This window comes from Brachionichthys hirsutus, chromosome 10 (genome assembly GCF_040956055.1).
Source record: "Brachionichthys hirsutus isolate HB-005 chromosome 10, CSIRO-AGI_Bhir_v1, whole genome shotgun sequence".
NCBI lineage: Eukaryota > Metazoa > Chordata > Actinopteri > Lophiiformes > Brachionichthyidae > Brachionichthys > Brachionichthys hirsutus.
In genome coordinates, this window is record NC_090906.1 from 14,693,763 (window position 1) to 14,711,051 (window position 17,289).

The 17,289-nt window shown below is 46.7% G+C and overlaps 1 protein-coding gene across 2 annotated transcripts; it reads left to right on the plus strand.

Annotated features, from left to right (window-relative positions):
- Positions 1-884: 884 nt before the first annotated feature.
- p2rx1 (purinergic receptor P2X, ligand-gated ion channel, 1) lies at positions 885-16,860 on the plus strand. 2 transcript variants are annotated; one of them, XM_068744963.1, is made up of 13 exons: positions 885-1,075; positions 5,645-5,789; positions 8,666-8,737; positions 8,878-8,947; positions 10,518-10,605; positions 11,891-11,971; positions 12,194-12,335; positions 12,425-12,570; positions 12,866-12,956; positions 13,027-13,092; positions 13,987-14,082; positions 16,244-16,288; positions 16,367-16,860. In XM_068744963.1, the coding sequence occupies exons 1-13, from the start codon at positions 939-941 to the stop codon at positions 16,370-16,372; spliced, it is 1,185 nt and encodes a 394-aa protein (XP_068601064.1). In that variant the 5' UTR covers positions 885-938; the 3' UTR covers positions 16,373-16,860. The 2 variants fall into 2 exon arrangements, with proteins under 2 accessions (XP_068601064.1, XP_068601065.1); XM_068744964.1 differs by lacking the exon at positions 8,666-8,737 and having other exon boundaries at positions 12,422-12,570.
- Positions 16,861-17,289: the final 429 nt, after the last annotated feature.

A 17,289-nucleotide genomic window follows, 5' to 3' on the forward strand; every position in this document is an offset into this window, starting at 1 on the left:
CTCACATTTAAACATATTTTATGGCTCTCACGGAGTTACATTTAAAAAATACCTCTCTCAGCCAAAAAGGTTCCCGACCCCTGGTATACAGGGTCAAATATCTCAATGTTCCCTGTCAAATAAACCTTTGTGCTAATTGCTACATGCTATATTCATCCGATAACATTATGTTATTATTTACAACGCCATGGCTGCTTTTTTATTTTGCAGTCTTTGCAAAATCCTTGTAGTCCTGCCAAACTGGATGCACTGATTCTTCTGTTTTTTGGGGATGGATTTTAAACATGATTCCAAACTCAGATGTTTCCTTGGCTAATCTCTGGAGATTAGAAAGCGCTGCACACATCTGAGGAAGACCCATTTTTTCAGATGGGGAATCTTATGCAATGTTTTTACACTGAAACTGATGGGTTCACTTTCCTGATGTCGTGTTTGCTACTTTCATTCTGCTGAAAATGAAGATTAGAAAGGAACAGCACCTCCCCCCCCCCCCCACACACACACACACACTCAAAGTGATAAAACATAAGAAGGCTTAACATACGCAGGTGGCGACTGAGAGCAGGCAAACAAGCATAATGTTGTGTGTTGCTAGAGAAGATAAGGGCTGTTAACACAGACAAGAGGAAGTCCGGTGCTCGTCTGGCAGCTGTCGAGTTCACGTTCAAATCAAGGCTGAAAAAAAGCAGTTTAACTCTGCGGAATTAACAAAAAGAAGGATGGGGCGAATGGGATAGACTGCAAGGAGAGTGAGACAGAGGGAGCGGCGTGGGAGGGAGGAACATGTGAGACATGTGAGACATGTGAGACATGTCAGACGTTACTTATGGGAGGAGCCGAAGGACCGTTGCCACTTGTGAGAAACGAGGCAGAGGGAAGCAGGAGAAGAGAGAAAGAGAGAGAGACCCTCCTATCTGTGGGTCGGCCGATGAGAGACGATGAAGAGCCAAATCACCAACGCCATCTCTGACTTCTTCTTTGAATACGAGACCCCGCGCCAGGTGCTGGTGAGGAACCGGAGGGTTGGGGTGGTGTGTCGCCTGATCCAGCTGGGGGTCCTGGCATACATCATCGGGTAAGACCCGAGGCAGACTTCTCTCACCCTTCTTCTCATAGCGACAGAGTCTGATCCATGTAACCCCTCGGAGCGGCCATTCAAAGCCCACCAACTATGGTGATGATGTACACAGTACACAAAATGTGTACTTTGTTGTGTTGTTATCACGTTGTATAGATCTTACAGACCAAACTAAAAGAGCAATGGCTGACTTAGCGACGCCGACGACTCAAGTTGAGACCAGAATAGTGCGCGTCCCGCCCCTGCATGCTCGCTTTGACATGCTGGATCCAGGATAGTCCCTTCGCTGCCTTTCCCTGCCGTCAGAGCACATTAAGGAGGTCCTTTATGCTCCTCAGGGTTTCAGGAACGATCAGGTCCGTTCTTGAGGATTGTGAAGAACTCGGGTCCTTTAAGCATATATGTAATCAGAAAATGGTAATGTCATTTTGTTTCCACACATGTAGAGTAGAAGCAGAATTATCGTATCCCTCATTCACACACGGAGGCCTTGAGCAAGCACACAAAGGGCCAGCAGAAAGTTGGGGGAGAGAAAAGGGTGGAGTGAAAGCGAAAGCCACCTACCAGCGCCCAGGGAGCAGCTTCTGGGGGTCTTCGGCAGCACTCAAGAGGCAAATTGGTCCATGAACCGGCAACCGGCAACCGGCAACCGGTCCCTCCCTCTGGTGTCTGGGCCAAGTCCTTATGGAGGGAGCTGTTGCTGCCCCCTGTCTTTGTGCTTCCAGTGCCTGTCCAGTGGTTGAGAGGGTCGTCCTATGATCGAGAGGTTGGCGGTTCGATCCCCGGCTCAGGCACATGTGTCCACTGTCGTTGTGTCCTTAGGCAAGACACTTCACCCACATTGCCCGGGCGCATGCGCACGCTGCGACCAGCAGCAGAGTGTCCTGCAGCATCTGTTTGAGACAGAAATGAGGGACGCTGTCCTGCAGCATGTTTGACAGAAATGAGGGACGCTGTCCTGCAGCATCTGTCTGAGACAGGAATGAGGGACGCTGTCCTGCAGCATCTGTCTGAGACAGGAATGAGGGACGCTGTCCTGCAACATCTGTTTGAGACAGAAATGAGGGACGCTGTCCTGCAGCATCTGTTTGAGACAGAAATGAGGGACGCTGTCCTGCCTGTCCTGCAACATCTGTTTGAGACAGAAATGAGGGACGCTGTCCTGCAGCATCTGTGGATAAATTGTAATATGCAAACATTACCGTATCGGCTCGAATATAACACGACCCCCTCTTTTTCAAGACTCAAGTTTGTTCATTATTTATTGTCCCAACCGCTTATTCCGTCATCGGGTCGCGGGCCAAGCTGGAGCCAATCCCAGCAGTCAATGGGCGAGAGGCGGGGCTACACCCTGGACAAGCCGCCAGTCGATCGCAGGGCAACACAGAGACAGACAACCAGCCACACACACACTCACACCTACGGACAATTTAGCGTCACCAATCAGCCTAGGCTGCATGTTTTTGGTGGGAGGAAGCCGGAGAACCCGGAGAGAACCCACGCAGACACGGGGAGAACCCAGAGAGAACCCACGCAGACACGGGGAGAACCCAGAGAGAACCCACGCAGACACGGGGAGAACCCAGAGAGAACCCAGAGAGAACCCACGCAGACACGGGGAGAACCCGGAGAGAACCCACGCAGACACGGGGAGAACCCAGAGAGAACCCACGCAGACACGGGGAGAACATGCAAACTCCTCACAGTTTGATCAATTTTATACAGAAAATAATTACAGTACATCTGAAACAAATGATTATAACAATATATAACTGTAAACAAATATGAATAAGGAACAACAATGCAGACTGGCTTAACGTTGAGAGGAGCTGAGATCTGAACATTGCTCCTCACTCCCATCCTCTGGCTCCGCGTCATCCTCACTGCCTCCAGGGCGTTTGATGTGCAGCATTTTTTAAAGCCGTGGATGACGTTCTTTGAGGATCCACTCAGAGCAAACGTACCGGAGGCTTCTGAACCGTTCCTGTCGGTGTGAGTGCCTGATCACCAGACAGGAGCCACTCTGTGTATCTCTTTCGCAGATGCTCTTTGAAGGGTTTGTTGACCACAACATCCAACACCTGCAGCTGACTTGTCACCCCCCCCGGAATGATCACCAAGTCGCCGTTCATCGCCTTCACTTCTTTTTTTACTGGATCAGACAAGTGTCCGCAAAATGCATCCAAAATCAGCATGTTCCTCTTTTTTCTGAGTCCCCCACGCCGTCTGCCCCACAGAACCTCGAGCCAGTCCACTACAAGCTCGGTACCCATCCAGCCCTTCTCCTGGGCATCGCCTCCTCAGGTAATGTCTTACGTTTTAAAACCACACACGGAGGGAGTTTGGTTCCGTCTGCGAGGCAGGCTAACATGACGCTAACGCGGCTCTTCTCATCTCCAGTGGATTTTATCATAACAGATTTCTCACCTTTATTGTGTGCAGTGACAGATGATGGCATGTCAAAACACACAGGTGTCTGATCCAGTGGGTAAGAGTGCTTTTTCCGTAAGCTGATCACACAGCGCTGAAAAGCCACCAGCTTCTCTCCGTGTCAGAGGGCAGGCGCTGGGCTAGGTCCGTTACGCCGCATCGTTCTCCTACACCAGCCGAGGCTTGCTTTGAAGTCAGCGGCGGGTATCTCTAGCTCTTTGGCTATTTCCACGGCCTTGAGCCGAATGACAGCTCTGCTGATGGGCATCCCGTCCTCTCGTTTCTCGTCCACGTACGCACACGCCCTCCTGTCGAGCTCTTGGAAGCGGCCGCTTTGAGGACCACGGGAAGCTTTTCTCTGATCTTTTTGAGCTCTCCATCCCGTACAGTACACTCTGTGACACCATATTTCACAGCCGCTTTGCGATTGTTTGAGGACTCTGCCTCATTCATCACCATCATCTTGAAGTTGGCATCGTAACTTCTCCTCAGCTGCCGGTTAACCTGGCCGATCTTCGACCCACTTTTCTCCAGATTGTCGCTACGTTTCTCCATTATCGCTTCTCTTACCGGTATTTTCTTCTCTTTTCTTTCTTACCGCTATTTTTTATTTTTCTTCTTCGTGCTACAGCTATTTTTATTTTATTTTCTTCTTCGTGAAAGGCGTTCGCTTTGTGGCCGAGATAGTGTTCAGCATTCGCTGTAAAGATATCTGCCGATATAATGTCTAGATACCGAATATTATACGATCCCACTTTTTCAGCCTAATTTTAATGCAAAAAACACCATGTTATATTCGGGCCAATACGGTAATTCTGATCTCTCTCGTCACTAATCTCCGAGGAGCGGCGTGGTAGCAAGGAAGAGAAGCAGATTTGGCTCAGTTGGTCAGTGGTTCAAATCCCAGCTCTGACTGGGAAGTGTCCTTGGGCAAGACTCTGAGCCCCAAATGTCTCCCAGTGGGTCTGGCAGCACTTGCATGGCAGCAGTCGCCCACTGGAGGGTGAATGTGTGTGTGAATGGGTGAATGGGTGAATGTGAGGGTGAATGTAAAGCTTTGAGCACCCTGAAGGTGGAGAAAGCGCTTTATGAGAGCAGAACGTTTAGCATTTACTCTCCGCTATACGCGTTGATCTTTTCTACGTTTCCTTCTTGAACTTGCGTAACTTGGCTTGTCTAAATGACAGACGTGGTGTCTTCCAGCTCAGTGTGTGGTTTGGGCAGTGTGGTGGTGCAGTGGCTAGCGCTGTTGCCTCGAAGCAACAAGGCCATAGGTTCTGGTTTCTGTGTCTGCATGGGTTCTCTCCGGGTTCCTCGGCTGCCTCTCACCACCAAAAACGTGCAACGTAGGTGAATTGGACACATTATTCCCAGTCGTTATTGTAAATGAGAATTACAGGTCGTTCTCAATTAACTTACCTGGTTTCAAAAAGAAAGAATAAATTTGAACGATGTTTCTCGAAGGCGCTTTTAATTGTCCACAGAGAAATGAACATAATATGTTGCTTTTCACATCCTCTTCATCATCGTGTTTAGTGATGCTGCTTAATGGGAATTATTTTAAAAATAAAATTTCTTCTTCTTCTTATAATCATGTTAACATAATAAAAAGGTTTGTCTTTTTAACATAGAATCATCAAGACCAATGACAGAGCACTTTGCAACAAGTCTACAAACGTAAGGATGAAATAAACAGCGACGTGGGAATAAACAGGCCAAGAAGAATAAAAGAAGAATAAATTGAAAAGCATGGATGCTAAAGAACCCTGGAATAGAATGTTAAACTATCGTCAGATGTAGAATAGAACACTTTAACCCACAGAAACAGGGAATGAAGAAATTAATATTCATCATCACGTGTTGCAGATCTATGCGTTTTATGTAAAGTCACCTCACTGTGCCACAAAAATGGTATTTAACTGAAGCATACCTCTCCTGAGGCTTCTTACACTTGCCTATTTAGCTTGCTCGAGCAACGATTGCACAAACTCATGTGACTGTTTTCCTGTGAGGTGTGCTTCAGGCATGTGGAACTGATGTGCACACTCGCCACACATGCCCTCACTTGTGGAGCTGATGGGGTGGATGGAGCAGGACTCGACAGGCCTGACGAGTTGTTCTCTGTGTCTCATATAGATGGGTGTTCATATATGAGAAAGGATACCAGTCCACAGATACAGCAGTGAGCTCTATCTTCAGTAAAATGAAAGGAGTTGGCTACACCAATGTGAATGGAAGTGAGAGAGTCTGGGATGTGGCCGACTATGTCTTCCCCTCACAGGTTGGTGAATATTTGCCTGAAACCTTCCGCTCATGCAGGAATATTTCACTTGTGCTCATCACATGACCCATAAAGCAAATTGCTGGCTGCTGTTGACAAGGCTAAACTGGGAAATCTGGATCAGACTTGAGATTCTGTGAAGTCAGCATCCAAGCCAGAGTGAATAAAGCATCAGAAGAACGCTTCGCTTCGTGGATGGGACAGGCCAGAATGTGGTAGAAGTCCAGGTTTACAGAAGATTTTCTGACAGATAATGATGACACAATAGCAATCTGACATTTTCCCAACACAAAGGTGTCTCAGAGAGTTCCGAAAATAGTTCTTTGCACATTGTGAAGAGTTGAGAAAACAACTGATAAGAAGTAAACCAAACAGGTTACAGTACTTTGTTGATCCATCAAGGTGTGGTGATCAAAGAGACACAATGAAGATAGTTATATTTGCTTTGACGTCTATAAACCTAGCCAGAAGATAGATCGATAAATATGTTATTGATCCTGAATAAATGCTTTTTGAGCATTCACCTTTATGTAATAGTCATGCTTTTAAACCCTTTTGATGAAATGAATGACCAGATGCTGGTCACCAGGGACCCCTGAAGCCAGGCCTGGGGCTGGGGCACGATGCTGAGTGCCTGGTGGCTGGGCCTTTCCCCACAGCCCGAAGTGGCAATATGTGGCCTCCTTCCCGTAGGCTCAACTCCCATAGGAGAGACCAAAGGGATCGGGTGCTTTGTGAGCTGGGTGGCAGCCGAAGGCGGGGACCTTGGTGGTCCGACCCTCGGCTCCAGAAACTAGCTCTAGGGACGTGGAACGTCACCTCTCTGGCAGGGAAGGAGCCTGAGCTGGTGTGTGAGGTTGAGAAGTTCCGACTGGATATAGTTGGCCTCACCTCGACACACAGCAGGGACTCCGGAACCACCCTTCTTGAGAGGGGTTGGACTCTCTTCCACTCTGGAGTTGCCACTGGTGAGAGGCGCCGGGCGGGGGTGGCAATACTTATTGCCCCCCGGCTCAGTGCCTGTATGCTGTAGTTTACCACGGTAGACCATTGGGTGGGGGGACGGATCCTGACTGTTGTTTGTGCCTATGGTCCAAACAGCAGTTCAGAGTATCCACCCTTTTTGGAGTCCCTGGAGGGGGTACTGGAGAGTGCTCCTTCTGGGGATTCCCTCGTTCTCTTGGGGGACTTCAACGCCCATGTTGGCAATGACAGTGAGACCTGGAGGGGTGTGATTGGGAGGAATGCCCCAACTGATTAGAACCCGAGTGGTGTTTTGTTATTGGACTTCTGTGCTCGTCAGAGATTGTCCATAACGAACACCATGTTCAAGCATAAGGGTGTCCATATGTGCACTTGGCACCAGGACACCCTAGGCCGCAGTTCCATGATCGACTATGTAGTCGTATTGCCGGACTTGCAGCCGGATGTCTTGGGCGAAGAGAGGGGCGGAGCTGTCAACTAATTACCACCTGCTGGTGAGTCGACTCCGACAGACCTGGCAGGCCCTGAGTCTCTTTTCAGAAGATTCAAGATTCAAGATTCAAGATACTTTATTGTCATGATGCGAACATAATAAAATTGTGAGAAGGCCCACGGCTTAAGGCACACATCATAACATAATCAAATCAAAAACTAAATTCTCTCTTAAAGAAACAATATATATACACAGAGAGAGTGAGAATCACAGGCAGTAGTGCAGAATAGCAGCAGCAGCAACAGGACCGGCATAAAGCGTCCCAGATCACTACAAGGGAACGACTGCTTTCACAGCTCGGGGGAAGAAGCTGTTCCTGAGCCTTGCTGTGCTGCTTCTTATTGTCCTGAACCGCCTCCCTGATGGGGGCGGGACAAACAGTCTGTGGCCCGGGTGGCTGGGGTCTGTGGGCGGGACAAACAGTCTGTGGCCCGGGTGGGTGGGGTCTGTGCCGATGCGTCTGGCCCTCCTCTGGACTCTGGAGGTGTAAACAGAGTCCAAATCAGGCAGACGGTGACCCACAATCCCCTGAGCTGTCCTCACCACCCGGAGTTTCAACTCCCACCTCCGGGAGAGCTTTAACCATGTACTGGGGGAGACAGGGGACATTGAGTCCGAGTGGACCATGTTTCGTGCATACATTGTCGAAGAGGCCAATCGGTGCTGTGGCCGAAGGCGGTCGGTCCCTGTCGTGTCGTAATACCCGAGCCTGTTGGTGGACACTGGCGGTGAGGGATGCCGTCAAGATGTTGTAGATCGGTGGTGGAACTACCTCGAAGACCTCCTCAATCCCACCAACATGCCTTCCGGTGCGGAAGCAGCTGCTGGGGACTCGGGGGTGGGCCCCTCTATCTCTGGGACTGAGGTTGCCGAGGTAGTTAAAAAGCTCCTCAGTGGCAAAGCCCCAGGGGTGGATGAGATCCGCCCGGAGTCCCTTAAGGTGCTGGATGTTGTAGGGATGTCATGGTTGACATTACTCTGCAACATTGCGTGGACCTTAAGGAACTCTGGGCGGATGGGGTTTCAGACCCCCTGATACGGGGTGTCCGCTCCCTTTTATTTGAGAGACAGAACATTAATGGATATCTTGGGTAACATTTTGCAGCATCTAACATCTCATCTCTTCATATTTTGGGAAACGTTACCTGGTTAGCTGCTGATAGTTTGATGAGCAAACTCTTGTTAGCTTAGCTCAGCCTAAAGCTTGGGTAAATAAGTAATATGGCTTGGGTCAATGGTACGTACATCTTCCCATTAGAACCCCCAACTGTGCAGTAAGGCTGACCTAAACATGAATGGACTTGAGTAGGTTGTGTAATGAGTGTTGCAGCCTTCAGTGTGTCCTCCTGATAAGGAAAGAAATAACAACACACAACTTCTTTTTGATTGTAAACATCAGGGAGACTCGTCTTTTGTTGTCATGACAAATTACATCATTACTGAGAGTCAGAAGATGGGAAAGTGTCCAGAGGTTGGTGAACATTCCCTTTCTTTCTTTGTCTCTCCTCCCTTTCTCCTCTTCTTCTCCAGCTAACTGATACACTACCGTAAATAGTAATACTTTCACTTTGAATTATTCCACACTGATCCACAATGTCTTGTGTGTGACAGCTCCCAGGCAAACACAGCTGCATCTCAAATGGCGACTGTGAAGGAGGGGACTACAGGCGTACGGGACACGGTAAATCCTGATGACCTGACAGTCTGTGATCATTTCTCAGAGCCACATCTTTGACTTTGCTTTATCTTGTTTAATGTTGGCCCTGACATGAAAGCCCGTCTTGACATTAGCTTAAACCTCCTAAAGCCAGTGACGGGACAATGGGACCTCCTTCAGTACATCACAAGGGATTATGGAGAGCTGTGTTTGCAATGCGGGCGGTGGCCCTTGAGGATCAGCCTCGCTGTGTTTACATGGTCGAAACTAGAATACGCCAGATCTGACGCATCGCCTCTAGGGTAAATATTTAGACGCCGGATTTCATCCAATGCTCTCGTACAGAAGTCTTAGCGACCAAACACACCGTCTGTGTGAGTGCGTGCTGTATTATTTGCTTCTACTATAGCCCTGCCGTGAGCAATAATTGCATGTGTGGACATATCTATGTAGATTCTGTAGGGTTTAACCAAACCCTCTCCCGGTTCTTTGTTCTCCGTAGTGGGTGCGCATTCAATGAGGAGAATGTGGCTTAAGATTAACACATTTATATAATTAACAGATCAGTACAGTTAGTTCAGATATCAGCGCTGGATTCCACCATGTTTCTCGTGGCTGTCTCATGGCGGAATGAAGACGCTTCCTGCTTCGTCATCACGTCCCTGTAGGCGGGACTTTGCCCCAGCCAATCCAAGCCCATGTTTATCTGCGTCATTGTGTGTCGTCACCAGATGAGGCGTTCAAGTGAATCAGTAATAATGATACAAACATAAATGTGGTGCTCCCTGGTCGGCGTTAACCACGTTGGGAATCCCATTTAATCCGGAAATTCCCTACAATTCTCAAGGTAAATCACAAAGAGCAAAAACGAAGAATCAATTTGACTTGTTCAAGATTGGTTGAAGATGTTTCACCTTCTTCTCATCTTCATTGAAGAAGCTTCTTGGATGAGAGGTGAAAGTCCAGTTGATTGTTTGTGGTTGCTCTTTTTTTTTTCAAACATGTCATCATAAATCACATGCATGGACCCTAAAGACCCTAAAAACAAAAACTCACTGCAGTAAGAGCGTTGTATTATATCCAAACACACACTCAGCATAATCTAAGAGCAGTTGTATGAATTTACTGTCCTTCATATGTCCCAGCGTTATCGTCTGAGCCTTTCAAGTCCTCACATAAGGTCAGCTCTGTCTCTTTGAGCCCACTCAGAATCACCTTGAACTGCTTCTAGCTCTTCAGAGGCGATGTTTTGCAGACAAGTAAACACTGAAGTCGCTAAGCTCGTGCCCGAGCAGGCCGGTGGGCTCCAACAAAAGTCAGGCCCCCTCCAAAAAGGATTTCTGCCAGAAAGCTGTCTGCAAACTCATCCAGCACACGAGACCGGCTGACACCAACAAGGCTAATCGCACGGACAGAGAAATGACTTTCAAGGACAACGGAGCAGCTGCTTCAGCCTCTTCACTTGGCTTTGATGTCTTCAGCCTCTTCACTTGGCTTTGATGTCTTCAGCCTCTTCACTTGGCTTTGATGTCTTTGCTTGCTCGGCCTTTGGGGGTAATTCAAGATGATTAAAATATTTTTACCTCTTTTCAAGGAGAACTGACGGGATTCTGTGTGAATACCACCCAGACCTGCGAGGTGTTCGCTTGGTGCCCTGTTGAGAACGATCTGCAGATCCCAGAGTACGAGGACTCGCCAACTTCTTCCTGCATGAAGATGATGATGATGATGAATATATTTATTACATAGAATGTTAGTGTACAAGTACAGTCACACAGTAGCATGTATTACAGTACAAGTACAGTCACACAGTAGAATGTATTACAGTACAAGTAGAGTCACACAGTAGCATGTATTACAGTACAAGTACAGTCACACAGTAGCATGTATTACAGTACAAGTACAGTCAAACAGTAGCATGTATTACAGTACAAGTACAGTCAAACAGTAGCATGTATTACAGTACAAGTACAGTCAAACAGTAGCATGTATTACAGTACAAGTACAGTCACACAGTAGCATGTATTACAGTACAAGTACAGTCACACAGTAGCATGTATTACAGTACAAGTACAGTCAAACAGTAGCATGTATTACAGTACAAGTACAGTCAAACAGTAGCATGTATTACAGTACAAGTACAGTCACACAGTAGCATGTATTACAGTACAAGTACAGTCAGACAGTAGTATGTATTACAGTACAAGTACAGTCACACAGTAGCATGTATTACAGTACAAGTACAGTCAAACAGTAGCATGTATTACAGTACAAGTACAGTCACACAGTAGCATGTATTACAGTACAAGTACAGTCACACAGTAGAATGTATTACAGTACAAGTAGAGTCACACAGTAGCATGTATTACAGTACAAGTACAGTCACACAGTAGCATGTATTACAGTACAAGTACAGTCACACAGTAGCATGTATTACAGTACAAGTACAGTCAAACAGTATCATGTATTACAGTACAAGTACAGTCAAACAGTAGTATGTATTACAGTACAAGTACAGTCAAACAGTATCATGTATTACAGTACAAGTACAGTCACACAGTAGAATGTATTACAGTACAAGTAGAGTCACACAGTAGCATGTATTACAGTACAAGTACAGTCACACAGTAGCATGTATTACAGTACAAGTACAGTCACACAGTAGCATGTATTACAGTACAAGTACAGTCAAACAGTAGCATGTATTACAGTACAAGTACAGTCACACAGTAGCATGTATTACAGTACAAGTACAGTCAAACAGTAGCATGTATTACAGTACAAGTACAGTCACACAGTAGCATGTATTACAGTACTAGTACAGTCACACAGTAGCATGTATTACAGTACAAGTACAGTCATTTCTTGCGGTCTTGTTTCCGTTGAAAGTCCTTCGTACATAAAATGTACTGGATCTGTGATGAAGATTTCTGAATTTCATTTTCTCTTCTGTTCATTTCCATCCAGTCCCCCCATGTTGATGTCTGCAGAGAACTTCACGCTGTTCATCAAAAATTCCATAACCTTCCCTTTGTTTGGTGTCACAAGGTGATGGAGAGAAATGTATCAAAAATATAATCAATATTAAATGAGGTTTTGAAAACGACAGTATTTCACTCTAATAAAGTTGGAAAGAAAATACATATTTTCACGCACACCTCCTGAAACAGAATAAACACATTGACGACTTGTTGTCTTTAAATAAAACCGAACAAATGTAATATTAGACATTTCCTGGATGCTATTGAGCCCATAACTGTGTTTTATCAGGAGTAACCTGGTGGAAGGCGTCGACATGTCTTACATCAGTAAATGCCTTTATGAGCCGGATGCCGCACCGCTGTGTCCCATATTCAAACTGGGAGACATAATTAAACGGTCTGGCTTCAACTTTGAAACGATCGCCACTGTGGTAAGTGCATGTTAATGCCGAGTGTTTTCTGAACTTCCATTCCGTTTGCTTCCTTTCTCTTTTGTGACCGTGGGGTTCTGGCCCAGCAGGGAGGGGCCATTGGTATTGTGATCGACTGGACGTGTAATCTCGATGTGGATGTAAAACACTGCAAGCCCCAGTATCACTTCCATGGCCTTTATGGAAACCCAGATGAAACAGACAAAGCCAGAGCGTCAGTGGGCTACAACTTCAGGTGTGTTTCCACCACGGAGATAATGCTCGGTCTTCATGCTGGTGCAAGCAAAGCGTTAGGATTTTGGAAAGAAAATACAGTACACCAATTTGTCTCCTTTGTGAGAATTAGAATTAGACGGAAAGAATGATGCCAACCTCTTGTCATCTCTTGTCATCGCTTGTCGGGGGAAACGGCTCGTCTGGTTCTTAATGGGACATGCGGAACAACCCATCTGCGAAACATACATATTTGCTAAACACTTTGGTGTTTCGTGTTTCGTGTAACGTGTCGTAATTCATGTGGCTGTTTGTAGATATGCAAAGTATTACACCGAGGACAAAATCCAGAAACGAACCCTGCTCAAAGTGTTTGGGATTAGGATAGACATCATTGTACATTCAGTGGTAAGTCTTATGTATTTCCACTACAATTGAAAATTCATCTTAATAATTTACTCTCTGTTCTTTTCCACAGGCGAGAAAATTTGACATAATCCCGACACTGATGGCTATCGGATCTGGAGTGGGCATTTTTGGAGTGGTACATTGTTGGTTAATAATCATGCATACATCAAAATAATGTACTTTAATTGCAAAAACACATGTTGAGGACGACCAACACACTCACGCCCACACACACGACACTCAACAGCACACACACACACCCCAACACTAAACAACACACACACACGCACACACACACCGACACTCAACAGCACACACACACACACCGACACTAAACAACACGCACACACACACAGACACTAAACAACACACACACACACAAACGCGTAGCCCTCGTCACAATCCTTTTTTTTTTGCCCTGACATGACGCATGTCTGTACCGAATTTCGTGGCTGTCCGACAAAGTTGGCGTCGGACCCCTCCCCATAGGAGGGGTTGCCATCGCCATGGCAACAGCGTAAAAAATGCAGCCTGGGTGTCATTGCCTTTTCAACCGGCATGTGTGTGAGAATGTATGTATGAAAAAGTGGCGCGCCAGCGCCACCTACAAAAATCACAATGCATTGTGCCTATGGGGGGTCCGACGCCAACTTTGTCGGACAGCCACGAAATTCGGTACAGACATGCGTCATGTCAGGGCAAACAAAAAAAGTATTATGGCCACGCCCCCAGACACACAGGAAGGCGGCCATATTGGATTGAAACTCCTGATGGCAGATGGCCATATAATCCAAATAACGATTTGACTAAACTGTGAGCTACTCATGCAGCTCAAATCTAAACACTTGTGAAGCACTCAGGACAAAAGCGGCGTGCGTCGGCGGGTCAGCTCAACGGCCTGTCGGCCGGCGAGGGCCTGCAACGCCACTTGCGGCTTTAATTTTTCATTGTTTCCATCATTATTTCCTCCCACCATATTTACTGTCTGTGAAATAATAATGCAAACTCAGATACTACTGATTTCTTCCAGGCAACTGTGGTGTGTGACTTGGTCCTGCTGTATTTGCTGCCGAAGAGAGACTTCTACAAGAGCATGAAATTCAAATCCACAGGCACGCACGCACAGGTAAGACAAACTTTACCAGCGTATGAACTGTGTAGCTGCAGTATCGAAGTGTACACAAGTTCATCTTCAAATTGTCCTTCCCTCTATTCCTTCACTGAGCACCAGATTACCGTATTTTCACGACCTTATGACGCACCTGCTGATTCGGCGCAGTCTCATTAACGGCTGATTTTTCGGTATTTTAAACATACAAAGGGCGCGCGGCTCAAAAGGCGCCGGCATGATAGGTGCGCAAAATAAAGCAGGAGCAAAACTGAGTTTGGTACAAATCTTTAATCTTCATCAATCAAACAAGCATACTAGTGCGCGTTTTCAAAAATAGAGCCGGAACAAAACAGAGTTTGGTACACAGTGTTTTTAATCGTCATTAATCAAACCCATCAAAGTCCTCATCCTCTGTTTCTGTAGTGAACAGCTGCGCTAGATCTCCGTCAAACATGCCGGGCTCCCTTTCTTCATTGTCAGTCACTTTCCGTGCCGTGCGGCGCCTCGGAAATGATGCCGGCTTTTGCGAAGGCTCGAACAACAATGCTAGCAGACAGTTAGCCCTAGCAGCTACACTCCATTCACAAACGGTGGCGCTGCGCTGCCTTCCACTCTCAGTGGAACTGTGTTCTCCTTCTGTCGTCCAGCGCTCCCACGCAGCTCGCAGTTTAACGTTGAACGGTTGGAGTTCTTTGCTCGTTAGCTAGCTTCACTAGCTCACCGTATCGGTGAGATCGGCGCGCACGGAGTCGCAGATCGCAGGAGACGAGTTGCTGCAGGTCTTCTTCTTGCTTCCTCCTCTTCCTCCATTGATTCATTAATGCTGGATTCTTTCGCCGCTGCTCTATTCCCGTGTTCTGCTGCGGGACCGACAGCCTCGAGTTGGAACTCCGCTTCGTCAGCACGCCATAATACTATGGTGAAGGACAGCATCGGTACGTATCATTCCGAGAGGCTCCTGACTATAATACTATGGTGAAGGACAGCACCGGTACGTATCACTACGCGAGGCTCCTGACCATAATACTATGTTGAAGGACAGCACCGGTACGTATCACTACGTGAGGCTCCTGACTATAATACTATGGTGAAGGACAGCACCGGTACGTATCACTACGCGAGGCTCCTGACTATAATACTATGGTGAAGGACAGCACCGGTACGTATCACTCCGAGAGGCTCCTGACTATAATACTATGTTGAAGGACAGCACCGGTACGTATCACTCCGCGAGGCTCCTGACCATAATACTATGTTGAAGGACAGCATCGGTACGTGTCACTACGCGAGGCTCCTGACCATAATACTATGCTGAAGGACAGCATTGGTACGTATCACTCCGCGAGGCTCCTGACTATAATACTATGTTGAAGGACAGCACCGGTACGTATCACTACGCGAGGCTCCTGACTATAATACTATGTTGAAGGACAGCACCGGTACGTATCACTACGCGAGGCTCCTGACTATAATACTATGTTGAAGGACAGCACCGGTACGTATCACTCCGAGAGGCTCCTGACTATAATACTATGTTGAAGGACAGCATCGGTACGTATCACTCCGAGAGGCTCCTGACTATAATACTATGTTGAAGGACAGCATCGGTACGTATCACTCCGAGAGGCTCCTGACTATAATACTATGTTGAAGGACAGCACCGGTACGTATCACTACGCGAGGCTCCTGACTATAATACTATGTTGAAGGACAGCACCGGTACGTATCACTCCGAGAGGCTCCTGACTATAATACTATGTTGAAGGACAGCATCGGTACGTATCACTCCGAGAGGCTCCTGACTATAATACTATGTTGAAGGACAGCATCGGTACGTATCACTCCGAGAGGCTCCTGACTATAATACTATGTTGAAGGACAGCACCGGTACGTATCACTCCGAGAGGCTCCTGACTATAATACTATGTTGAAGGACAGCACCGGTACGTATCACTCCGCGACAAAACATAGGGCGCGCGGACCATAGGACGTTCGGCACATTTTGAAGATAATTTAAGACTTTTACGTGCATCTAATGGTTGTGAAAATACGGTAATGCTGTTATTCCTGTAGAATTATTTTTCAGTTTTTTAAGCATGTGAATGAGAATCCTCTTTCTTGTTTTTAGAGAGATCAAAATAGACCCTATTGTGTGGATTTGACTTTTATCCTCTAGGATCAAATGTCTGAGGCAGGAAGCATAGAGACTAACACCTGCAAAGTAAGCCATCCATGATTATTCGGACAATAAAGTATGTTTGTTTTGGCTCTGTGACACTGATTTCTTATTCTTGAGCAGGAATGACCTGGGAGCAAATCTAACTCGTCTGTAGCACTGGAATCCTGGAGGACGACAAACACAAACTCTGCAAATTATGTGGAGACAGGAGAGCCTTCCACCCTTCCCTTCGCCTCATATATCCAGGAGCATTGTCCTTCTCCTTCCTGCTCTGCAAGACTGTCCTTAAAACTCCAGCTCAGCTTGTTGTTGTTGTTGTTGTTGTTTTGCGGCGCGGGGAGGTCTCGTTCTGTTCGCTTGTCTTCACACTTTGGGTGTAACCTCAAGATAATCCATATCCAGACAGATGAAGGAACAATTTCTCACACTCACTTGTGTGTGTGTGTGTGTGTGTGTGTGTGTGTGTGTGTATACACACACAATAATCCATTCCCTTTCACCATCCTCATGAAAGCACCCGTGAAACATGCGGATGCACCACTGAGTCATCCATCGCGCCTCAATGAAACATGTAGTAATCACTTCTCCCTTTCAATGGCAGTAAAAGAAACACAAAATGGAAAAGGGTTCATATTTTCACTTTTATTGTCTCTGTGTCAAAAAGCATGCAAGAAATAGCTTCTTTTGAAATATGGGTACACATTTACAATTGTAGTAACTGAATTAAGAGTGTGCTATGCTTCTTTTTATTTTTCTTAACATGAGATACTTGACACAGGAATTCATAGAAATGCATTAGATGACTCGAAACAGACATCAGGACACGGAGACGGCAGCAGCCCCGAGTGATCGTCCTCCGTCTTCTGTGTGGAATCACGATCCAAAATCAGAAGGACTTCGTCACTGCTGCTCGATTCCTCTGCTGCAACCGCTCCAACCCTGAGCTAGAATGCATGAAGGATGAGCAAACCTAATTTAATATGCAATCAGGAGTGCATCCAAACGGTGACGCACCAGCGTGGGCCGCCCCAAGTGATAAGGCT